Source organism: Manacus vitellinus, unplaced genomic scaffold (genome assembly GCF_001715985.3).
Source record: "Manacus vitellinus isolate BGI_N305 unplaced genomic scaffold, ASM171598v3 scaffold_29_pilon, whole genome shotgun sequence".
NCBI lineage: Eukaryota > Metazoa > Chordata > Aves > Passeriformes > Pipridae > Manacus > Manacus vitellinus.
In genome coordinates, this window is record NW_021940207.1 from 4,940,664 (window position 1) to 4,962,583 (window position 21,920).

The 21,920-nt window shown below is 44.8% G+C and overlaps 2 protein-coding genes across 4 annotated transcripts; one reads left to right on the top strand and one right to left on the bottom strand.

Annotated features, from left to right (window-relative positions):
* Positions 1 to 1,307: 1,307 nt before the first annotated feature.
* CLDN16 (claudin 16) lies at positions 1,308 to 9,282 on the top strand. The gene is made up of 5 exons (XM_029960826.1): positions 1,308 to 1,551; positions 6,181 to 6,283; positions 6,523 to 6,687; positions 7,769 to 7,960; positions 8,302 to 9,282. The coding sequence occupies exons 1-5, from the start codon at positions 1,438 to 1,440 to the stop codon at positions 8,439 to 8,441; spliced, it is 714 nt and encodes a 237-aa protein (XP_029816686.1). The 5' UTR covers positions 1,308 to 1,437; the 3' UTR covers positions 8,442 to 9,282.
* TMEM207 (transmembrane protein 207) lies at positions 7,362 to 20,990 on the bottom strand. 3 transcript variants are annotated; one of them, XM_018074852.1, is made up of 5 exons: positions 20,895 to 20,990; positions 19,028 to 19,065; positions 18,570 to 18,614; positions 17,980 to 18,122; positions 7,362 to 7,394 (listed from the first exon to the last, which is right to left on the bottom strand). In XM_018074852.1, exons 1-5 carry the CDS (start codon positions 20,967 to 20,969, stop codon positions 7,387 to 7,389), a joined length of 309 nt encoding a protein of 102 aa, XP_017930341.1. In that variant the 5' UTR covers positions 20,970 to 20,990; the 3' UTR covers positions 7,362 to 7,386. The 3 variants fall into 3 exon arrangements, with proteins under 3 accessions (XP_017930341.1, XP_008922769.1, XP_017930340.1); XM_008924521.2 differs by lacking the exon at positions 7,362 to 7,394 and adding an exon at positions 16,304 to 17,031; XM_018074851.1 differs by lacking the exon at positions 7,362 to 7,394 and adding an exon at positions 16,966 to 17,126.
* Positions 20,991 to 21,920: the final 930 nt, after the last annotated feature.

Below are 21,920 nucleotides of genomic sequence, written 5' to 3' on the forward strand. Positions count from 1 at the left end.
GACCTATTCCATGGTGTGACCTCTGAGGAATGGAGTGAGCCTGGGATCAAAGGTAAAAATTGTTCTCTCTGACAGTAAAACTGCCTCACGAGGTTATGACAGGAATTATATGGGTTACATATTGTAGGAATAATAAACTCATTGCTACAGTATTTGGAGGAAAATCCTGGAGAAGAGAAAGCTTTGAGCAGTTCTGTAAAGGTACCGCTTGGCTCCATCTGGAGGTGAAAGCTGAGATGACAGACACGGTCAGCTTGGATAAGCGATTCTAAGCAGAGCTGAAAGCAGAGCAAGAATCTGCTCCTCTGCCCTGTGTTGAAGATTTGCCCACTCAAGGCAGTCTTTTGCTGCTTCTCTTTATATTAAAAAATAAAGATCATTGAGGATGCGATGATTTCTGTGCATTTGTACCTTTGGGGTGGGAGGAATTTCTAGTCCCGTTCTCCCTTGGTATTCCTGAAAGGTGCTCTTGGAGTCCTGATAGGCTTCTTAGCACTGCGAGAGAGGAGACATAGAGAAACTCCTTACAGAGCCCCGACCTTCTGCTCCTGGCAGCTTGTGTGATCCCTGATCATCCAGGGAATCCCTCAGGGGAACAGGAAGGTTGCAATCACAGTAAGCAAGCAGGGACAAATCCAACAAACCAAAATCCTCCACTGGATTGAAAACTTCAAGATTTCCACATGGGAGCTGTACTCATGCTATGAACAAACTGAAGCCCAGGGCATGAGAAGTATTGAGATTTGACTCAAATGCAGAACATAGAGCTCTCTATCTGAGCTGGGATGGTGGTTTGCATTGGCTCTGAAGGCCCATGACCGCTACCTTTTCCCTTCCCTCTCCAGTAGCATTCCTGCATTGAACTAGATCTGCATCAGAGTGCATGGTAACCAAGCTACCTGGGATCTACAACAAGACAATTTATAGTTGCTTCCTGCTAAGGCATGAACCAAAGAACAGAACTAAACATGTGTGTGCACCTGAGAGCTCTTCTGTGTGCCCCTAAGCAGTGCTTAAAACTTCCGCCCTGAAGAACAAATTTTGATTCTCTTCTCTAACTCCTACTTTGACAAAACCTGCCATGATACCTGCTTTCCCTGCAAGCCAAGGACTCCATTTACCTGCATGTCACTTCTGCACAAGCCCATTTCTCTTCAGTCAGGCATGACAAGAGCTGTAACTGTGCAGGGCGGATTGGCTGCAGCAGCTCCTGTGGGCGCACTCACCCTCCTCCTGACCCCGTGGCAGGAGAGCGCTGCCCCTACAGCCATCACTAACAGATGGCATCTGCACAAGTGAGGAGGCCCTGCTGCTCGTGCTCACTGGGAGAGGGTGGTGGTGACCTGGGACACTGAGGCTCTGTCTCTACCTCAGCTTTAAGAACGAGGCTGGGCACTGCTGTTCTCACTCCCCTGGATGTGCTGAGCACCTGCTGGCATGAGGTTTTTCCTCCAGTATGTGGGCTGCTTTTTTGCTTTTTTCTCTGCTGGGTTTTTGATAACATCTACCTGGACAGACTGCTGGATGGTGAATGCTGATGACTCCCTGGAGGTAAGATTGGGGTGAGGAGAGCCTGATCACCAAAACCAACATGTCCTAGGGAGAGTTTGGTTCCTGGTGTCATTGCTCCACTCTCATATACTTTTTCCCTCTTGTACTGGATGAAAATGGATGAAAATGAAATTAATTACTGTGGCAAGAGCAGGAGAAAAGTGGTATTTTGTTTAGTTCTCTTTGGCAGGCTTTATTATCCAGACTCTGCTCTCATTTAGTAAGTTCAGGAAAGTTCTACAGGCTCTAGTTTTATATGTGCATGAACTTGAGTACAGTTATTCTGTGTCTCCAGCCTGCATGGATATTTTGGAGGTGTTTCTCTTTCCGTAGGTCAGATTTCCTGGTAGAAACATCCACCATGTACAACTGTGCTCTTTGTCTTTTTCTTAACAGCCATTGAGTTACAGGGCTAGCAGAAATTTGAGGGGGCCATGGGGACTCAATATCTTCTTGAACTTGTGCAGACAGTAGCACTCTCATTTTAAAGAAAGGTATTGGCAAAAGTAAATTGCACGTAAGGGAGAAGATTGCTCCTTACATGCAAGGTGTGCCCCAAAGACTCCAGGCCCCAAATCATCACTGTTTCTGCAGCACTCACTACTGCAAATTTGTAATTTTCTTCCCAGCATAGCCATCTATTTGTGCACATTTAAGGGCTGCATATCCACAGTGTGGGAATCTGCTCTCTGGCAAACTGGATACCTTATGCAGTGGAGGTGAAACACCTTCCAAGACAGAAAGTTTGGCTGAATATATCAGGAAGAAACTTTCTTTCTGCTGTTCAGCATAGGAAACCAGAAGAGCTCCTCTGCACTCAGTGATTGCAATGCAGCATTTAGATGCATCACGTGAAGTGGTGAATTATCTGAAGAAAGAAGGATAAAACTGATTATGAGACAAATACTTTTTTTTTCCTCTATGCCACAAGAAATCTTGATAATCTGAGTGTCAGTCCTACCCTGAAAGGTGGTTGTAGATGCTGAGGTGGTGGTCACAGATCCAATGAAGTGCAATTGCTGATGGTCAACATGTCTGCTCAGTGAGCTTTTTCCAGGGAAAATAGTATGCACCCAGTGATGCTGGATGGGATTTCACTTTTCATTTGGGAGCTATTTCAGATTTCTTTCAGGAAGATGTGAATTGTTTGTAGTCAGATGAAGATATCAGTACAATCAGAAAAGCCAAGTGAATCTGATTGTGAGGAAAATCAGAAGAGGAAAACCCGTCTCCTGAGCAAAATGAGTCCAGGAAAGAACCAGTCCATTACCCTGAGGCTGTGTAACCTTGTCTTCTTGGCACAAAGGCACCTGCTGATGGGCTGTCCAAACTGCTCCATTAACACCCAGTTTGGTTATTAGCAGCCACTATTCTCACATTCCTGCTCTGAGTGTGAATACTAAATAATGGAGCAAAATGCCCCCAGCCTTAATACCTGACCACTGATCTTAATGACCCTAATGACTCACTGCCTCTCTAAACAGGGAAATGCAGGTGGACTGTCCATGGCCAGAAAGGTCGTGGGGTCCACAATGGCTCTTCTTTTCTGCTGGAAAAAGGGTCAGTCAGGCAACTTTGACTCCAGGAGAAGGGAACTCCGTCCTGCAGCAGGTGTAGCTACTGGTTCTTGTCTGGTTGCTTGGTTTTGACCCTGGCCCCCAGCAAATGGGGAGGATGAAGCCCTCACTGTGGTCCCACTGGAGAGGAGCAGCCCAGGAGGAAGAGGCCAGGGAGCACCAGGAGCAGCCACTTCCAGAGGGGCTTCAGGGGCCCTGGCCAGAGCTCAGCTCTCACAGCCTCTCACCTCCCCTTCAGAAACAACAGGTTATGGCCACACAGAAAGTGATTTAAGCTTATGACTCCTTGTGAAGTATCAAGACAAGGCTGGGTTAATTTTTGCAGCAGTTTGTACTGGAAAAAGCCCATAATCTGCTTCCCAAGGAGCACTCCCTGTTGCAGGTGGATTATAAATATTACCACTACTGTTAAACACTGCCTGTTTTACTCTCGAGCTGGGCTTGTAATCATCATATGTTGGCACCTTTTAACAGTGTGGTAAAACACTGTGACTAACACCATTCGCATGTTTGTCTTCTCCACTTTCCCCAGAAGGAGAAGTGTGTGCTTGTTCTGGCCTTTTTTTAATTTGTATGAGAATTATTTTAATATTAATTATACATTATGAATAGGATGTAATTATATATATTACAGTCATTATGCAGTTCATGTTTTACATGCATACTTGCATTAGGGAAAGCAGGTTGTGGCAACGTGTGTCGTAATCAAAGTGGGAGATGAGGAGTGTGGCAGAGATGCTTAACTGCTCGGGGAGTCCTTGGCTGGGCCCAAGAAAGCTGGGACACATTTGCTATGGGGGGAGAGAGTTGATGGGGAATTAGTGCTACCAGCACGGTGCACGTGGGATGGAGAAATCCATAACCCCGCATGATGCCCCAGCCATCCCCGATCCCCCTCCCCTTTCAAGCAGCGAGTTCCCATGTGCCTGAAGATTTGTGCTGTCAGCACAAGGGCAGATGCCCAAGGGTGGTTTGGGGGCAGGTTAAAGACCAGGAGGACCAACAACCAGGTGCACAAAACAGAAGGGAGAAAGAGTTGGTCAAGGAGGTTACAAGGCAGACAACAGAAAGCAGAATAGCTAAGCGGTGGCTCAGGGTAGCCACTCCAATATCTGTTCCCAACCCTCCTGCACCAGGCAATGAGACATTTATCCCTGGATGTGCACAGGCTGCATGGAGATGGGCTGATCCCTGCTTTGACTATGATCAGCACTAGTAGGAGTAGATGACAACTGAAACATCCCAAGAAATGCAAAACATTTATCAAGTTTTTGTTAGTCTGGGAAGGGAGTTATTTCACAAGCTAGACCATGATCATAATTGTTGCGCCTTAAGACCTCTGTTTTGCTTGGAGGCTGACAAAGCCTGGAATCCTGTTAGTCTCTTCATAAATAATTTAGAGGAAGATGCTGCTTGTAAGATTTAAAAAACAATACTAATGCGAGCAAGTAAGGAAGTAACTGACATTATTAGCTGAATACAGAGTAGTATGAATAAGCCTGTGGTGGTTTGGGAGGAACATGAAATGATACAAATGTAAGTGGAACAAAATGTAGTTTAATAAAAATAAGCAAATTTCAAGCACAGCCTGAACAGTGGTGAGTTAAGAAAGGAGGGGAGCTGCAGCTGCATTAAGAGGGCCACAGTAAAAACACATCTAATGCGCACATGGCAAATTGTTTTATGTGACACTGTTCTCTTGAAAAACACAGAAACAATGAAATCAGTTTGTTTTACCACTGATTCTCATTTTTTATGAGATTGTTCATTAAATATGCCCTGAAATTCTCAGAAATTTTAAGTGCTTTTTATCTTCATGAAACAAAACGTGTAGATTGTTTTCATTCAGATATAAATCGTATCTCTTTTGCCAGTCTGAAGTAGTGAGTAATTTTTACTTGCCTTTGATCCACAGGGCAGTGTCACAGAGGAGCTGCACTGTTTGGCTCAGACATTGTATTGTGGACAAAATATTGTGGCTGGCTACAGACTTCAATACATCCTGAATAAGACTTTATTAGGTGGTTGAGATATGTTATTATCTGCTTTGTGATTTACACAGTGCAAGAAAAATTAATCTTGCATCATCTAAGCAAGCCTGGTCCCCTTTGCCTGAATGAAACTCATTTGATGGAAGAGTTTCTCCTTCCATTAACTGCAGTGGGTGTCACTGGCAGCAGTGGGCAGGCTGGAGTCCAAAGCTGCACCAACACTAGCTCTACTCCTTGTATGAGCCATTCCAGGAATGTTTTAGTTGTGCTTGTTGCCATATTTGCATTGGTAATGAAAATACCTCCCATATTAAAGTGATTTATGGAAGGCTGGGCTTGGAATGGTATCTACGGCTTCAGGACAGTGGAGACGATTAGCCATGATACTACTACAGTGTGTGCCCCAGTCTGGATGTTTCAGCAATGACTGTGGCTTGGGCACGCATGGTCCCATAGTTGGCAGCACACCTGGAGCCCCAGGGCCAGGATCAGCGCTGGCTGCCTCTCATTTTCCAGCCAGTGTTTGTGGCTGAGTCATTTAGAGGCAGCACTGCACAGGTGTCTGCAGAGGGGCTCACACCTACACCTCTACTTTGCACGTCTCTCTTACTCTCTGAGCTGCTCCTTCTTGTCAGGAGGATGGTGTAAGTGGAGCATGGACAGCAAAGTCTCAGGTCATCTGGTCCATAGCCCTGCCCAGCTCAGCCTAGACAAGCATTTGGCAAGGAGAGATCAAGCCTGCTCTCAGGTCTCCCTGGTCAGCCGCCCCTCAGCTCTTCCCAGAAATTTTCTTCAGAATTTTTATTCTTAACAATAGGTAGGCTTTGGTTTTTTTTCCCTAATGTCTAGTCTGAATTTCTTTTCCTCTAATGTAAAAATATTATCAGGTACACAGAAAATATTGTAACATTGTCCTTGTCCTCCATCCTGCTGCTTTCTCTCTTTTTCAAGCTAAACACTCTGGTTTGCCATCGATGTAACCTCCAGGATTTCTGTTGAAGGGCTAAGCTGACCATCTGCTATGTTGGTGGATGTTTAAACTTTATCTTCTCAATCCACAGGTGAGTACAAAATGCCGTGGCCTGTGGTGGGAATGTGTCACGAATGTTTTTGATGGGATCCAAACTTGCGATGAGTACGACTCCATCTATGCCGAGCACCCTGGTATGTAAGAGTCATAGATGTTTCTACAAGTAGTAGGGACACCTGAGTGTAGACTAAAAGAGTATCTGTTCTATGCAGTGGCAGATAATTAGAGGCACGTTTCTTTTCTCAGTGAGGTATTACTCCCAGGGGAAGCTGGAGAAAACTTCACCCCAGAAAAAAATGTCATAGGATCTGACCCCATTACCCCTTACATTTCCATTCCTTGTGAACTAGAACGCTCTGCTTTTGTCCTGCAGTGAAGCTGGTGCTGACCCGAGCCATGATGATCACAGCAGATATCCTGGCAGGATTTGGATTTCTCTTCCTTGTGCTGGGATTGGACTGCGTGAAATTCCTTCCCGATGAGCCGCTCATCAAGCTGCGCATCTGCCTGGTGTCTGGAGTTATGTTGCTCCTTGCAGGTATTCCCTGCTGAGCCCCCATTCTTCAGGAAACCCTTTAGCAATGTGGGAAAGCACTAAAGTCTTCTCTTATTTTAGGGAGAGAGGCTGGGGATTTTCTGTATGGTAAACACAGGGGAAGAATCTTTATTTGATTTATTTGTGCAATATAACTTCCTCTGTTCACCACCTGCCCCTAACAGCACGTAGTTGAGTTTATCTGCTTTCAGTTCATGTATTGACCAGGTGACTTGGCTCTGAGTTGACTGACTTCCATTTACTGTGAAGCAGTCAGCCTTGTTGATAAAGCAAAGAGACCTAATTGCTGAAGGACTAGAAACTTCTGGCATCCTGGTTCTGTTCCTGGCTCTGCCACAGATTGTGTGACCTTGGGCAAGTCACTTAGCCTGAAATCTCTGCAGCTGATCTCTAATAAAAGGATAATAACGTGTCTGTCTTTCCTAGGTGATAAATACCCAACTGGCTGAGATGCTTTGCTGTTACAGCTAGTGGGAGAATTTTAAATACAAAATTAAATATCTGACTAGGTACCAAATAATTTCATTTGACTTCATGCCAATATTGAGCAGCTACCTCTGTTCAGTGTGAGCAGATTTAATACATAACTCACCCAGGCTACTGGGAGTGCATGTAAAACACTTGGAGAGGTTCTTTTAAACATCTTCCATTCAATTCTCAAAGTTTGTGGGACAAACAGCATCAAAGTTCTGAAAATCAAAACAGATTAGAAAATTAAATTCTGGAAGCAACTTTACAACAAGTTGGTAAACAAACTGAGAGGGGAGGAGCTTTCTGCCTTTTACTGCGGAAAGCTGAGTGCTGCCAGCCGATGCTGGTGGTGTGTGCAGTGCCAAGCTGTGGGGTGCAGCTTCTGCCTGACAGCGCTGCGGCTGATATCAGCAGGAGCCAGGGGGAATCCGCCAAAGGCTGAGGCTGAACGGGGGCCAGAACCTGCCATCCATGGAAGGTCTTTCCATCCTGAAGTCTGACCCTGCAGACAATAGTTATGGCTTCAGATTTTGTTTGGGATCTTCCTGTGGTCCACCTGAGAGCTGTGTGGCACCTTGCTCCTGTCCTGCAGGTCTCCCAGGCATCACGGGCTCAGTGTGGTACGCAGTTGATGTCTACGTGGAGCGCTCCTCTCTGGTCTTCCACAACGTGTTTCTGGGCATTCAGTACAAGTTTGGCTGGTCGTGCTGGCTCGGCATGGCGGGGTCACTCGGCTGTTTCTTATCTGGGTCCCTGCTCACCTGCTGCATGTATCTCTTCAGAGGTGAGGAACCATGGCAGGGCTGAAGCACAGTTCAGAGAAAGAGCCATTGCTTGGGGTGTGCTACAGGTGCACAGGGTGGGGAAAGTCCTTCAGGGACATCCTTTGGGGTGGTTGTTCATCCCCAGTAGCAATATTTTTGGCTGTAAAATGAGAATAGTCTTAGGCATCTCTAGAAAGCAAACTGAGGTCTTCAGGTGGGACCTGAGGTGTAAGTATGACATAAAATGTGTTGTTATTGTGTCACATCTTGGAGTGCTACTTCCTCTGCATTATGAAGCTTTGCAGCTGAAAGTCACCAAGCACACATGAGCAGTTCCCATTTCTCTCCCTGTGCCTCACAGAGACCAGTTCTGGAAGATTCCATCCTGCTTACTCCTTGAGGAAAGGCTATTCCTCAGCTGCGACCATCGTAACAAATGTGCATTTGCCATCCTCACAAACAGCCACTGCCAAAATGTATGCAGTGGACACAAGAGTGTGAGGAGCAGGTAGGTGCTCCAGAAAGCATTCTGCTTTTATTTGTAGTGGATTGCACAGAGCGCCAAGCTCTTGTGGTTGTGATACGGGTGTAGTTACATTTCAAGGATCTACTGTATGCTACAATGTTTGCATTATGAGAGCTTCAAAAAAGCCTTCCTTCAAGAAAGTAGTCTCTGAGAAGATCTTGCTTTAGGGAATCCTGTTTTCTTGAGTGCTGAGGCTGCTTGCATGGACTGAAATAACCAACACAAACTCTTTCAGCATTTGTCTCAACACTATTGGTACAAGGAGATAAATCAGCTGTTCCCGAGTCAGACCACAGTGTTCTGCATGAAGAGCCCCAGACTGGGAGATGGATCTCTTTCATGTCTGGAAACATATCAACAGAATGTACAAAGCAGAAAATACTGTCAAAAAGAGGGACTGACTGTCTGACCAACATCTGGACCCTGTGTACCCAGCATGGGGGTCTGCTTCTCTTACAGGCAGCTGGAGAGTTCTTCAGAAGATAAGAGTTGTATTAAGCATCTGACCCTTTCTTTGGTCCATGAACTGCTGCACTGAGAAAACACTGCAAATCCAGGTGCATTCTTCCCTGCAGGATAGAATCCTTCTCAGTCAGTGTTAAAATGTACATTACAGATGCTCTAAACTCACCGAGATCTGGAAATTGCCGGCTTCATCCTGCTTAGTAAAGACATCGCTTGGACAAAGAGAGTGAAGATCCAAAATCTGACCTTGTGCATGACAATATGTCTATATTAGCTAGAAACTAGGATAAATGATAGTAAAATCTGTTGTCCCTTTCTATCAAAAGATATTTAAATCCAGTTCAGGACCTACTGCAATCCATACTGCCATAGGCTGGATGAGGCTGGAGCATCAGCCAGGTCTTCATTAGGGTGGGTGACAAAAACCCATTATAGTTTTACAGGTTCCCTAAGAATGAATGTGAAAATTCTTCCATGCCTTCAACAGAAAGAGAAGCTTAGACAGGGCTTTCTTAGAGTTGTTAGGAACTGTTCAAATTCAGTCCTTTCTACTGTGGGCACCATATCATAAGGTCACAGGCACTGGAGGTTGAGAAAAGGCTCTCAGCACAGAGGTGTGTCTGCTCAGGGGTAGTGAAGAAACAACAGTGGAGTCTCAGCAGGGTACACACAGCCATGAGTACTCAGGCACCACCAGAGGTAGGCTTCCTCCACGGACTACTTGGTGGTGAGACTGGATTTTCTTCTCCCAGAGAATATGAAGTAAAACCTTATGTTATGTGGGCCAGAGGGGGATGGGATGGCTGAGGATGGAGTGGGCTATGTCTCAGATATCACCTCTGATAGCCCCTACGATGGAAAATGAAGGGGTGAGTCCTCTGATGGATTATCCTGGAAGCAGCATCTTGTGCTGCAGCACAGAACTGATCAGCATCGTTAAAACATAACCCGGTCCTGACACAACTCCTAGTCAAGAAGTACTCAGGCTCTGGAACAGGCAGGACAACAGCAGGTCTGTATGGCTCTGCTGCAGGCTCAAGCAGCTCCACAGGGCCCAGACCATAATGCAGCCATCTCAGCAAGAGCCCTTGTGGCAGCGCTGCTGCCCAGGAGAGGGAGGTTTGTGCCTACAGAGTTCATGCTGCTTGGGTTGGCAGTTGTTTGTGTTAGTCCAACTGAAAGCAGGTTGTTGCCAAAAGATGAGCTGTATTGAACAGATGTAAACACAGTAGGGGAAGCGATGGAGGCTTTTTTACAAGGTTCTGAGAGACAAGGAATACATGAGTTATGAGTGATGTGATGAATTCATGGATCTCACCAAGAATGCACAAAGAGATCGGAGGTGACAGGAATTTCTGCCTGTTAACTGCATCCAGAGCTTGGTTGTTCTTTTTTTTTTTTTTTAAAGTTTTTCACAGTCACATCAGAAGTGTGTTTGCTGTGGGGTTTTGGGGCAGGAGAGCTGACGCTGCTGATATGCTCTGCTGGGGCAAGGAAGCTCTGGGAACACTTTTGAGTCTGGTTCCTGAGTTGTGCCCCTGCTCCCCTGCTCCTTCAGGGACACACTGGAAATGAGATGGAGGGTGAACACACCCTAAAGGCAGAGCTGTGCTCAGTGACTGCTCCACTGCCCACATCCCCTCTCCTGCCCAGAGAGGCAAATGCTCCCTCAACCTCCCTGAGGGAGGAGAGATGCCGCAGTGCCACAGGCAGCCTCAGCTCAACTCACGCAGCACACACATGCTCCTGGGTAGGACCTGCTGAGCAAAGACTTCATCAGTTGGACCAAAATTCTGAATCAAAACCTCCCCAGCCTATACAGCCAGCACGTTGTTCCTCCCCACAAACACTCGGGGACACCCTCCAGCCTCTTGTTGCTGTTTTCAATAGCTTTTTCTGAGCATGAAGATTATTTCTTGCTGCAAAGACTTATTCCTTGTTTAGCAAAGGATAAATGCAGATGTAATTGCAGATCCCAGACCATTGATTTCTCCTGTTCAGTAGTTGAGGAGAATTTTGGGCCTTCATCCTAGTGGTCTTCAGCTTGATTTAAGGTAGTGGGAGCTATTTTGTGATTTGCAACGTGTGGGACACACCAAGCAGTGACTCAGTGGGCACTTTGGGATCTAATGCCTATGCCTTGATCAGGGGTGAATATAAAGGACTTGTCTCATTAGTCCCTGCAGCCCTGTGCTCCTTCTGGGGGTACACAAATAGAGCACATGCATACCCCAAATACTATCTTAACTCAGGGTCTATCCTCCTCAAATACACTTTGCATACAAAGAATATACATACAAATATTCTTGCATAAAAGAATATTGCATAAACACTTGTGAACCTCTCTTCTTCAGTATCTGTGTAGAATAAGAGTTAATTTTTTAACCATACTTCTATTCTAGCCAAACTCTATGATAGGTTTTGAGAATCCATCACCTGCACAAGAGGACTAGGAAGAGGTCACAGCAACCCTTAGGTTTGCCAGGTTAATGTTTTGTAACAACTGGTCCAGTGCTGCACTGCTTCATTATTCAAATTCCACTGACAATCTATCTGATGTTTTGATCAGGTGTTGTTATTTAATTGTTAATCCCTATTTGATTTAATGCTGACACTGGTTTCATGACTGCAGGATTCACTCCTCATTTGCTAATTACCATGTCACAGTGCAGATCCATTTTAGTTTAGTTGTTTATTCATTACAAGAAACCTCCCAGAAAGAATACAGGACTTATTTTCTCTTTCAAAATCACAACCAGTCCCTAAGGCTAAAGACATATCAGATGAGCTCAGTTATTAAGGTATTTCCTTAATATCTACTTACATTTCATTCAAGCAGTAGCTGACTAGGAATAACAATAGACTGATTTTACCTTCCTGATCACCATTGATGACTTACCAAGGCTTTTTTTTCTCAATTGTTACTTTCAGCTGAGGCCCAACATTTAATCCTTCAGTTCCAACAGCTTTTTAGGTTTCTCCAGATTTTAACTAACTTCCAAGGAGTATTTTTATGTGTTTGGGCACCTCAGTCTTCATTTCCCAGGGCATAGGGAAACTCAGGGACTTAGCTGAGAGCTGGAACTCGCATCTTTCCTCCCTGCTGTACCTGCCCCATGGTGTCTCCTTGAACTGGGGCTTCCTGTTGTCCTCTTCATTGACAGCACACAGATTGGTGCAGTGTGCCAGGGATCCAGCTGATTGCAGGTTATGAAAAATGGTGAAATGTTGTAGGTAAGCTTTTCATTGATTTCATGCCTTACAGATAGGTATTGATTTCCCATTTTGATACAGGCAAGTGAGATAGGTAATAAAACAATGACATCTGCAATGGCTGTCCTTTTCTGCATGCAACATTACATCCTCTCACTGCCTTGATCAACCTTGTTCATAAAGACTTTTAATTACCCTAGCAGTAATTAGGGCTCACTCTTATTGTGACCTTGTGAACTAGGCTGTCTCCTACTGCAGCTGCATGAATGTTTCCCAAGATAAAAATTTCCTGCCCTTCACAAACATTGTTATGTGATTTTGGTGTGGATTCAGTAGATTTGAACAATTATTTTCAGTAGACAGGAACGTTACTTCAGAATTCTGCTTTTCTTACATATTGTAACACCAGTGAGATATAATAAAGGTTGTTGCCTTTGAGTGTCTTGTCTTTCTAACCCACATCCAAGTTTTGCCCAGAAAGGTGTTTTGCCAAGTGACCTGCTTTGACTTCTGTGAGGAAAATCAGCAGTCTCCTGCAAGGACACACAAAAGGCAGCAGCACAAACAGGACCAGCTCTTGGGTAAGGGGGAGTGATTTTGGAGGCTGTCCAGACCTTTGCTGGTAGGTACAGACCTTGGACGCCAGTGCACACCTATAGTGATTCAAAGAAACCTTTGAACAATCTGAAAAGCACTTTTATTACGGCCGGGGAATGTGAAAGGGGCAGATGTTCTTCCCAGTGCACTCCCCTGAGCAAATGAATACCGTAGCTTTTTATACAGTTTGAAAGTAGCAAGTTTAAAATTATCTATACACACGCTCTTTTTGCAGTCTGCCTTATCTAAATAGACACTTAGTTTTACCTCCTATTCCTACCATTACAGGGTAGTTACATAAAGTTTTATCATTTCAGACAGTTCCAGGTTCCCCACCCCTCTCTACATGCTAAAAAGCCTTCCCGGTTCCCTAAGCTATTTTTATCTTAATTGCCCACAGTTTGGGCAGAAACTTTTAAGCAGTTTTACATTTTGCAAAGTCACACTTACATAGCTAAATTAACATAGCTAAATTTTATTTCATTTTCATTTCTATTTCAATAGCAACGGCTCTTTGCAGCCATTGACTTTATTCCAGCTCAGATACATATACTTAAAGTAATTTTGTAAAGTGTTCACGAGAGAAAAGTAAAATTCCACCAAGAAAGTGAGGTTTTCTCGCTCAGCTGGGGCTGGACTCCCACAGTTTGCCCTTCTGCATCTGTTAAATATTGTGGGCAGGTGATTAATGACTGAAATACTCTGTTCAACCGCTGTTATAGGGAGCAGAGAACAATTTTCTTCCAGTAGCTTCTGGGTCCCTACTGTAAGATGCCTTTGAGCGAGGAAGAAATAAACCAGAATTGTGCCATCTAGTGACCTGAAGAGGGCGGGCATCTGTCCCCGGCCCCATCCTAATCCTCCCTGCGCTTAAGTCTTTAACCCATAATGCAGAATGTTTAGATGACAATAAAAACCCCCGTAGATTAATGAGCATAACAATTATTTTCCCATCTTTCATGTCCAATCCTCCTGGCATTCCAGACTGATGCACTGTTAGGGCTCAGCTGGCTTTGGTTTTGCTCTATTTTGCCTGAGAGCCAGTTTATGACTTTATTATTCAGCTCTTAATGTGTAGAGGTGAAAGTCCAGCCATGTGCCTCACCATGTTCCCTTTGTCTTTTGCTTCCAGATGGTCACCAAGCAATTAGTGCCTCTGTACTGCTCCCATTTCCCCCTCACAAGGCTTGGTGACAACAAGCTCCTCCACAAATACATCTGCCTTCTACTGTTTTCTGCTTTTTTCTAAAGCCTTTTGCCATTTCTTCTTGAAGCCAGCAGGAAGTATAAGTCAGAGGGTGAGTGGCAGCCAGAGAGTTGCAGCAGAACAAGTGCTTTTCCAAAGTGGACTCTATTCTTCCTCACAATTCTGGAAACATCAGCCAAACTGCATTAACTGCCCTCATTAAAGTCTGAGTGCTTATAAAACATAAATTACCAGGCAAAATCTCTGCTTTTGTAAGAATGGGAACACAGGTCTGGAGAAACCTTGTCCATTCTGCTGGAGCATTTGTGGGTAAAGGGGCAAGCTGGGGGAAGCAGCTTTCATAGGCAGCAGTAGGTCAGTGGGGCCACCCCAAATACATTTGTAGAAGGAAGGAGCCAATCCTCTTCTCCATTTCAGTGATCAAGCCAAGGACCAGGGCACTGTCCACTTACCCTTCTCTTGGGGCGGTCTCCTTTCCCACCCCAAGCCAGCAGCAAGGTCAGTTTGTGTTCCCCCACAGCAACCCTACACTTTTTTGCAGATGCCTCCTGGCCTTCAGCAGTTTTTGGAAGCTCCCGTGGCTTCCTGTCATGTTGCACAGGTACCACAGCACACAGGTTCTCCCATGCTGGGAACTCCAGATGGAGCCTGATTTTGTGACAGCCACTAGCTCACTTTACTACAAGCCACTTGTCACAATTTTGATGGGATAATTTGATTCCTTTTGTGAATAATTAAAGCACCGCAAACATGAAGCTGAATGCACTTGAATGCACACCAGCAGCAGGGAAACAAACCTGTTTCCACAAATGTTTCTGTGTGCTGAAAGCCTCGCTTGCCCTCTGTTGGGTGGCTGGGGAAGAATTTATGGCCTCGGGAATGACTGGTCCTGGCGAAGGAGGGATGCAGAGAGATGGAGGCATTGAAACCAGAGCAGTCCTTGCTTGTTAGCCTCTCCAGCCACCTGATTAGAAGGTGACATTCAATGAAATTAAAGGCAGCAATGTATTTAGAGCCAAGCAATGAATAAGCAGGAGGTGGTAATGTTTTATGCAGCACACAATGCAGACAACCTGTGGAGTTCACTGCCACGAAGGGGTCACTGAAGCAAGCGCAGTGTGTAGGTGGGAAGCAAGTGATGGCTGATTTAATGCCCACTAACAGGCTATGCAAGCTGAAGTGACAAACATAATCAAATCTCATGCTTCAGGGCATAAATTGAAGGGGTTGAGTAGTGGAAGTAGTTATGTATATAAAAGGTCTGATCCTGAGAGGTGCTGATTACCTACAATTCATAGTAGTTCAGCCAGGAAAAGGACACTCAGGATTTGCTTGACTTCTCCCCTGGCTGAGTCTGTGTTTACTAATTTTCCTTATTAATAAACGTGGTAATATTTTAGCCTACTGGCACAAACATTCATTTGGCTACAGCAACATTTATTTCCTTTCACACAAGAGTCAAACATTAAAGCTGCTTCTAAAATAAGATTTTAGAGAGATAATTTGCAGTGGTGCTGGCAAGGAATTTTCTCTCAAAATATGCTGTAATTCTTTATCTGGCAAATGTTCTTATATAGAATCAATATGAGAATATGTAAGCACTTCAAAACCCTTAGTGGATTTATATTCCCAGTTTTCTTTCTGAGCACGGGAAGTGGTACTAACCTTGCTCTACAGGTAGGGAGCTGCTCCATGAGCCAGGTTGTGGGCTTCCATTAATCTTTTGGGGTTCTAATCCATGATGGACCCAGCTGCCCAATTTGACCATGAGCTCATGGCTCCATGGACATGCAGTGCATGGTGTGACATCTACCTTTTGCAACAAGAGAGGTCTGACTGCAGCCCCTCAGCCTTTGCCACTGAGAGACCAGAGGCAGAGAGGTCAGGTAGGCTGAATTCAGCCTTCAGTGACCTGCCCATGACAAACAAAAGGAAATCTTTGCTTTCATCTGGAATATGGCTAAGGGGGAAATTCGGCATCTTTCCTCAGTAATTTGAGAACTAGTTAGGCTAACACCTCCTAGGAATGACTTATGTAGCACTGATCCTGCTTGGGCATTAGGCAGTCTGGATGACTTAAAGTATTTTTCCATTCTGTCTGCAGTGATCACCTCAAAGAAAATGACATCCTTTATCCTAATATATTTCTGTAGCTAAGTATTAAATACCTAAGCCCCTAATTCATGTCTTTGGGGAAATTCCACGAGTGTCCTGGGCCATTCAAAGCCTGCTGGTCTGCAGTGCTAGGGTAAGAGTAGCTGAGGACAGTCACAATGGAATTAAGAAAGGCTCAGATGAGCAAATTCACTTTTTTTCTGTGCTTTGTAACCAGCTCCTGCCACTGCTGCTACTCATAATCCCTGCTTCTTGTTTTCTCTTCCCTGACCATAAATTTGCCTTTTGCATTAGACAAATCTGATATGCTGTGCTAAATATTTTAAATGTGGCAAACAATCCTTCATCATAGAGTGGCATGATTGCATTACAATGTATTAGAACAACATGACTTTGCCAGAGGGTGTTTCTTGGCACCACACCGAGTGAAGGAGGCAGCCCAAGTTTGAGAAGTAACTAGCAAGTCATTTATCAACATTCGGTCCTAAAACACATGGGGCTACACCAGCTCTAGCAGCCTTAGAGAGATAAATCTGGAGGCTGAGACAGAAACTCCAAATACAGATAGGCTTTGAGGAAGCTTCTTAAAATCCAGAGCCATCAAAATGTCAAGCTGAGCTCCTGTGACAGATTCAACACATGCTTTTGGCATTTGTTCTGTTGTATTTAGTCTCCTCTTTTAGGTTCAGATGAAATATGTGCTGCTTTTCAGTCTTTTGGCCAGCTTGTGGTAAGGGCTGATTTGCTCTCACACTCCCGTAGCGTGATGGAAGACCTTTGAAGAGTCAAGTGGAATCACTGGAAGCCAACATGTGGTGTCTAGAGCTTATTTTGCTCCATAACATCCTCATAGGATGGAGGCAACTCAGTTCCCCCAAGGCTGAACTGTGGGGCAGAAGAGCAGGACATCTCTGCAGTCATGCAGGGGCTCAGAGATCCAGAGAATGGGCACTGAGATGCTTCACTCGCTGGGGAAAAAGCAAAGTCACAACCATGCAGGAGACAGGCACGAAGAGTAAGTGTGGGGGTGAGAGAGGTGAGCCCGGGAGGAGCTGCCAAACCACTTGGAAACAAGAAAGGCATGGATGTAATTTTTGAAGCATGGCATCACAAAGCCTTTCACCACAAACTCCAGATACAAGAAGTCAGGACAGAGGCATATGGGTGGGTTTGGGGTGGGTCTTCCCTGTGAAGACACTGCCCATGACCACCCAGAAAGCAGGTAATACATTCAATACATTCTCTGGGAAGAGCTTAGGCTAATGACAGGGCTAGATTAATTTTTCTTGGAGGAATGTTGTCTGGCCTAGCCTGATGGTGCTGCTGACCATATTCCAGGTCAGTTATAGGTGTTACACATAGTTATTATAGCCCAGTCCTTGGAAGGCTGGGTGCTCCTGGGGGAATGCTTAGGGTGGCTACCAAAACAAAACCCAGCAAGACAAACTTTTGACGGATCTCAGGGTGTATCAACCAGTTAAGCTGCCTACTGGGGTGGCTCAAGTTAGGCCAGTGAAGTCTTGCCTGAGTGAGAAATGCAGGACACATGCTGGAAAGGGCTGCTTGACCCCAGTGCCTGTGTCTGCATATTGGGCCACTGAGCGCCCAGCACTGAGGAGAAAGTTCCACACACCTCCAATGTGAGCCTGGCCAAGCACCTTTGGGACATAATGGACACACAGAGATGGCACCAAGTTCAACTGAATGTACGACTGGGGAAAAGTGGATGTGGCTTCAGCCCTCCAGTCCATGGTCTGAACACACCCCCAGGATGCCTGAACCGGGCACCTCACTGTTCACCAGAAACACAGCCCAGCTCCCACTCAAGCCTGGCTACCTCTTTCTGGGTTATGGATGGTCCACAGGAAGCCCACTATGGCTGGCAGGACCTTGCAGCAGGCAGAGACAGGACTAACCACAAAAGGTGTCTGAGCTGCTGAGGGCGAAGACAGCCACGGTGCGTTGGCGGGACAGGCAGCTCCACTGTTTCAGCCAGCACTGCAGGCAGCAGCAGATCCCACAGGACAGGAGCAAGGCCAGGAAAAACAACATCAGGAACCTAAGGCAGAGGCAGCAGGGGAGGAACAGTGCCATTACCATCTGCAGACAGCACTGACAGATGGCTGCATGTCTTCAAATTAACATATTCATTAACATCTTTTGCAAATAGCCATTAAATGTTGCTGTTTCCCCACCAGCATACTGGACATGATCAAAGTCTCCAGAAACCAATGTCTCAGGCCTGAGTGCTCAGCGACAAGTGCTGGCTGGAAATTCAAATATTTCTCCCTGAAATCATCCATCGTTTTTTCCCAGCTCAGTTGTCAGCGTACAGTGAGGAGGATATGGATAAATGATTCCCATTAGTTTGTAAAGACAGAACACAGGGACAGCCCAGGAGCAATGCTCTCTAGCTATCAGTCTCTCTCAATGCCTTTCTCTCTGTATATCCATCAAAGAATATTATTTGTCAGTTTTTTTCCTCTAAAGTAGATCTGAAACTTACCACATATACCAGCTGCTAAAATTTTCATCGTTCTGTCCAGTGCACCTAAAAAGGGAAAGATAAAAGGGACTTTCAGTCCAGTGTGAGGGGACTGTACCCACTCCAACACGTCTACCAACACAAAGAAAAGCATCATCAGAAAGTAGAAGACTGAGAGTTTTCCTCCATCAAGGGAGCCCTATTAAAAGTTTCTCTATGTAGATGGGAGCAGATGCAGATGATGTACGAAGCAGAGTGCAACTGGTTTGCCTTTCAACACTGGCACCCGCCACCAGCGTTTTTGCTGAAAACCCAAAGGGTTGCCAGTCTCCATTTCCTCTTTGGGAAAAAACTCTAAATGGCCCTTTCCTGGAAGCGTTCATTCCTCTACTGTGCTGGTGTGCCAGGCAGGAGCACAGCATCCCTGAAAGAGCCCAGGGTGGAGGCAGCCACGAGGGAGAGAATGAAGCCACACTCACCTCTCGCCAAGCTCACAGTCCAACTCAGAGTCTGCTAACTGAAAACACACATGTAAATCACAGAGGGCAGATATGTGTTGGTTTTTTTACAATTTACCAGTACAGTCACTGTTCTTAGAGTGGGAAGTCCGAGAGGAAGAGCCATACAGGTGCTGGTCCTGCAGGGTTGAAAACCAGACCTCTCCCTAGGGACCATAAGGCTGAGCTCTTGCCTCTGTGGATCTCTACTCTGAACCAGCTCATATCAAAACCAGCAGATAACTTCACCAAGAGTTCAATAAATTCAGTAGTTTGCAGATGAAAGCTAGGCCAAGGAGAAAGCATTCCTTTTGATGTGAAAGAGGGAAAGACAAGAGCAGGGAAACACCCACCGGAATCAGAGATCTGTTTGCTGAACTGGGCTTTGCTATTCAGAAATGTCTGCTGAAAATGTCCCACAACCAAATTCTTGCTCTGTGGTTCATTTTCCATCAGCTAATTGTGTGTGAATGCATCCGTAAATAGGAGCTCTTTTGACCAGATATGTGCTGTACCAAGCATTTTCCTCTTTTCAGGTAGTGGTGGTGCATCATTCCCAGAGTCAAGTTTCAGGTATTGCAAATATGTGGATCTGAAACCTGTTTTTCAGGTATATTTTCTACTCTCTGCTTAAGGAAGTTTATTTTTGCAAGCCTTGTTGATCTTAGCCTCAGTTTCAGATCATCTGGGCAAAAAGTAACCAGAGTGGCTCATCAGTATAATTAAATCAAATTCAATAGAGTTTTTGGCTGACTTGTGTTAGGTGTGTTATAATAGTTGCCCAATGTTATTACTAAAAATTCAGATCAGGTATAGAATTGCAATGACACTGGGAAGTAGAATGAACAAGATAGAAGAATTTAGATTTATTTATTTATTGGAAAAAAGTGCTAGAATGTAATTTGTAAATCGTTAGTTTGGATTTCCCTCTGTGTATATCCAAAACATGTAGAGATTTCTGACTTTCTTTGAGTCCAACTAAAATGCTCTGTTCTGAATTATAAATTTGTATCAAATATGTAGAATTGAGAGATCTCATTTTACATTTCTAAGTAACATGACTTCTTTGGAGGCACTTTGTTATGCAAAGCTTGTGCCACTGTAAACAGCAAGAAATCCCTCCCCAAATCTCTATAATGTGTCTGATCCTGTGCACAAACTACCTTTCCATCCCTAGTTTCACCAGAGATCTTGAGGTATAGTAAGTCTTTCATATAAAGTGCTATCTATGAAATTTAATGAGTGGCTGAAATACAAATGAGGAATAGAGAAAAAGACAGAAGCTTCAACTCTTCTAGACATGTCCTTTTAAAACTGAGCTAATTTGCCATGTCACACATGCACCCTGGTGCAGAATATTTTAATTCTTTTTTTTTTTTGCGCTCCAACTGAGTATTAAAATAACAGGTCAAAAGCAAATAGGTGGTTGCTGTGATTACATATACCCTGAGTATTCTTCATGGCTGAATGACATCCTTTGGACTCTCTTTTATCATCCTTCAAACTACCTCAGCAGAGCCACCTTAGCATAGTTAAACTGCAGCAAAGTGCATCTGCTCTGAGGCAGTAATCTGTCAGAGCAGCCAAACACCCACCCGTGCTGCTGAAGCCCCAAGCTCTTCCATTTCAATAGCTGTAGACAGAATAAAGAATTGAGGCAGTCATGTTTTCTCTGCATTAATTGGAACTGTTATGAGCATTAAATCTTCCCCACATTCATCAGGTCCTCAAAAAAAACCTTCACCAAAAAAAAAGTAAAAATGACTGATGACTAAATTCCATAAAAGCTGAAATCTTCCCCCCAGAAAATTCCTAAAATCAGCCGGGTCCCAGTGAAGGGTTTGGTTACCTGGAAGAAGGTTAAATACAGAACTCCAGTTCCTATGATCCATGAAGTGAAACACAAAGCTCCAGGTCTCTGCATTACTAGTGCAAGACACTTTAGAAGAGTTTTGTTTGCAACAGTGTTTTACCCTCTGTAATTTGGTGCTTTTAAAACTTCTCTGCACGTTGTGCCTTCAGCCAGAGAACACGTTACCCAATGGCTTCCTGCGCTTCAGAAATTACTGCTAGCCAGAGAGTTGGGTTTGCATGGACACAAACAACTACTAGAAGTTAAAGGAACACTAGTTTAAGGTCAGCACCTTGCAGTTGTTTCGGTATTTTCATAGCTGTTCACAAATTCCTGCTGCTGAAGCTTAGTTCCATATTAACCCACGGCTGCATTTAACAGGACCTGCTACAAATAAAGAGTCACTGGAGTCCGTACCGTGAGGCCACACTTTCATTTCATGCTACCTTCAGCTGGAGTACTGGCATTACAGAAAAAGGGAAGCTACCTCCAACCATGTTCTATGCACTGTGCCTACCACCTCAAGTGTGCACCAAGGGTGAAGGAAACCCTTCCTAGCCAGAGGCAATCACCACCAGCACCCTAACTCCATTATACAGCTTCTGGAGTTTGGTTTGCTGGGAAAATGCAGCCAAAAAAACCCCACATATACCCAGTGATTCTCAGAAGGGACACAGCATTTCATTGTGCATTGTTCCTTTCATAAGGACTGATTAGATTCCTCTAGATACATCCAGGTGATGTGGTTAAACAGGGGTAGAAGATGGTTTGCACCAGAGCTCTGATCCTCTCAGAACGGACAATCCTGGTTTGTTCAGCAGTCAGTAATAGGTTGTCACAGGAGTTTACAGCCCGTGGCTGAAATGCACCATTAACTACAGTTCTTCCAGATTTAACACAAAGGGTGTTGCCATGAATATGTTTAATCCTCACTCCAGAGTTAAGCATTATGTTGTGATGCCATTACTTCCGTAATGATTGACAAAGCCGAGCTGCTCTTGAGATGTACCTCTGTGGCTTTGC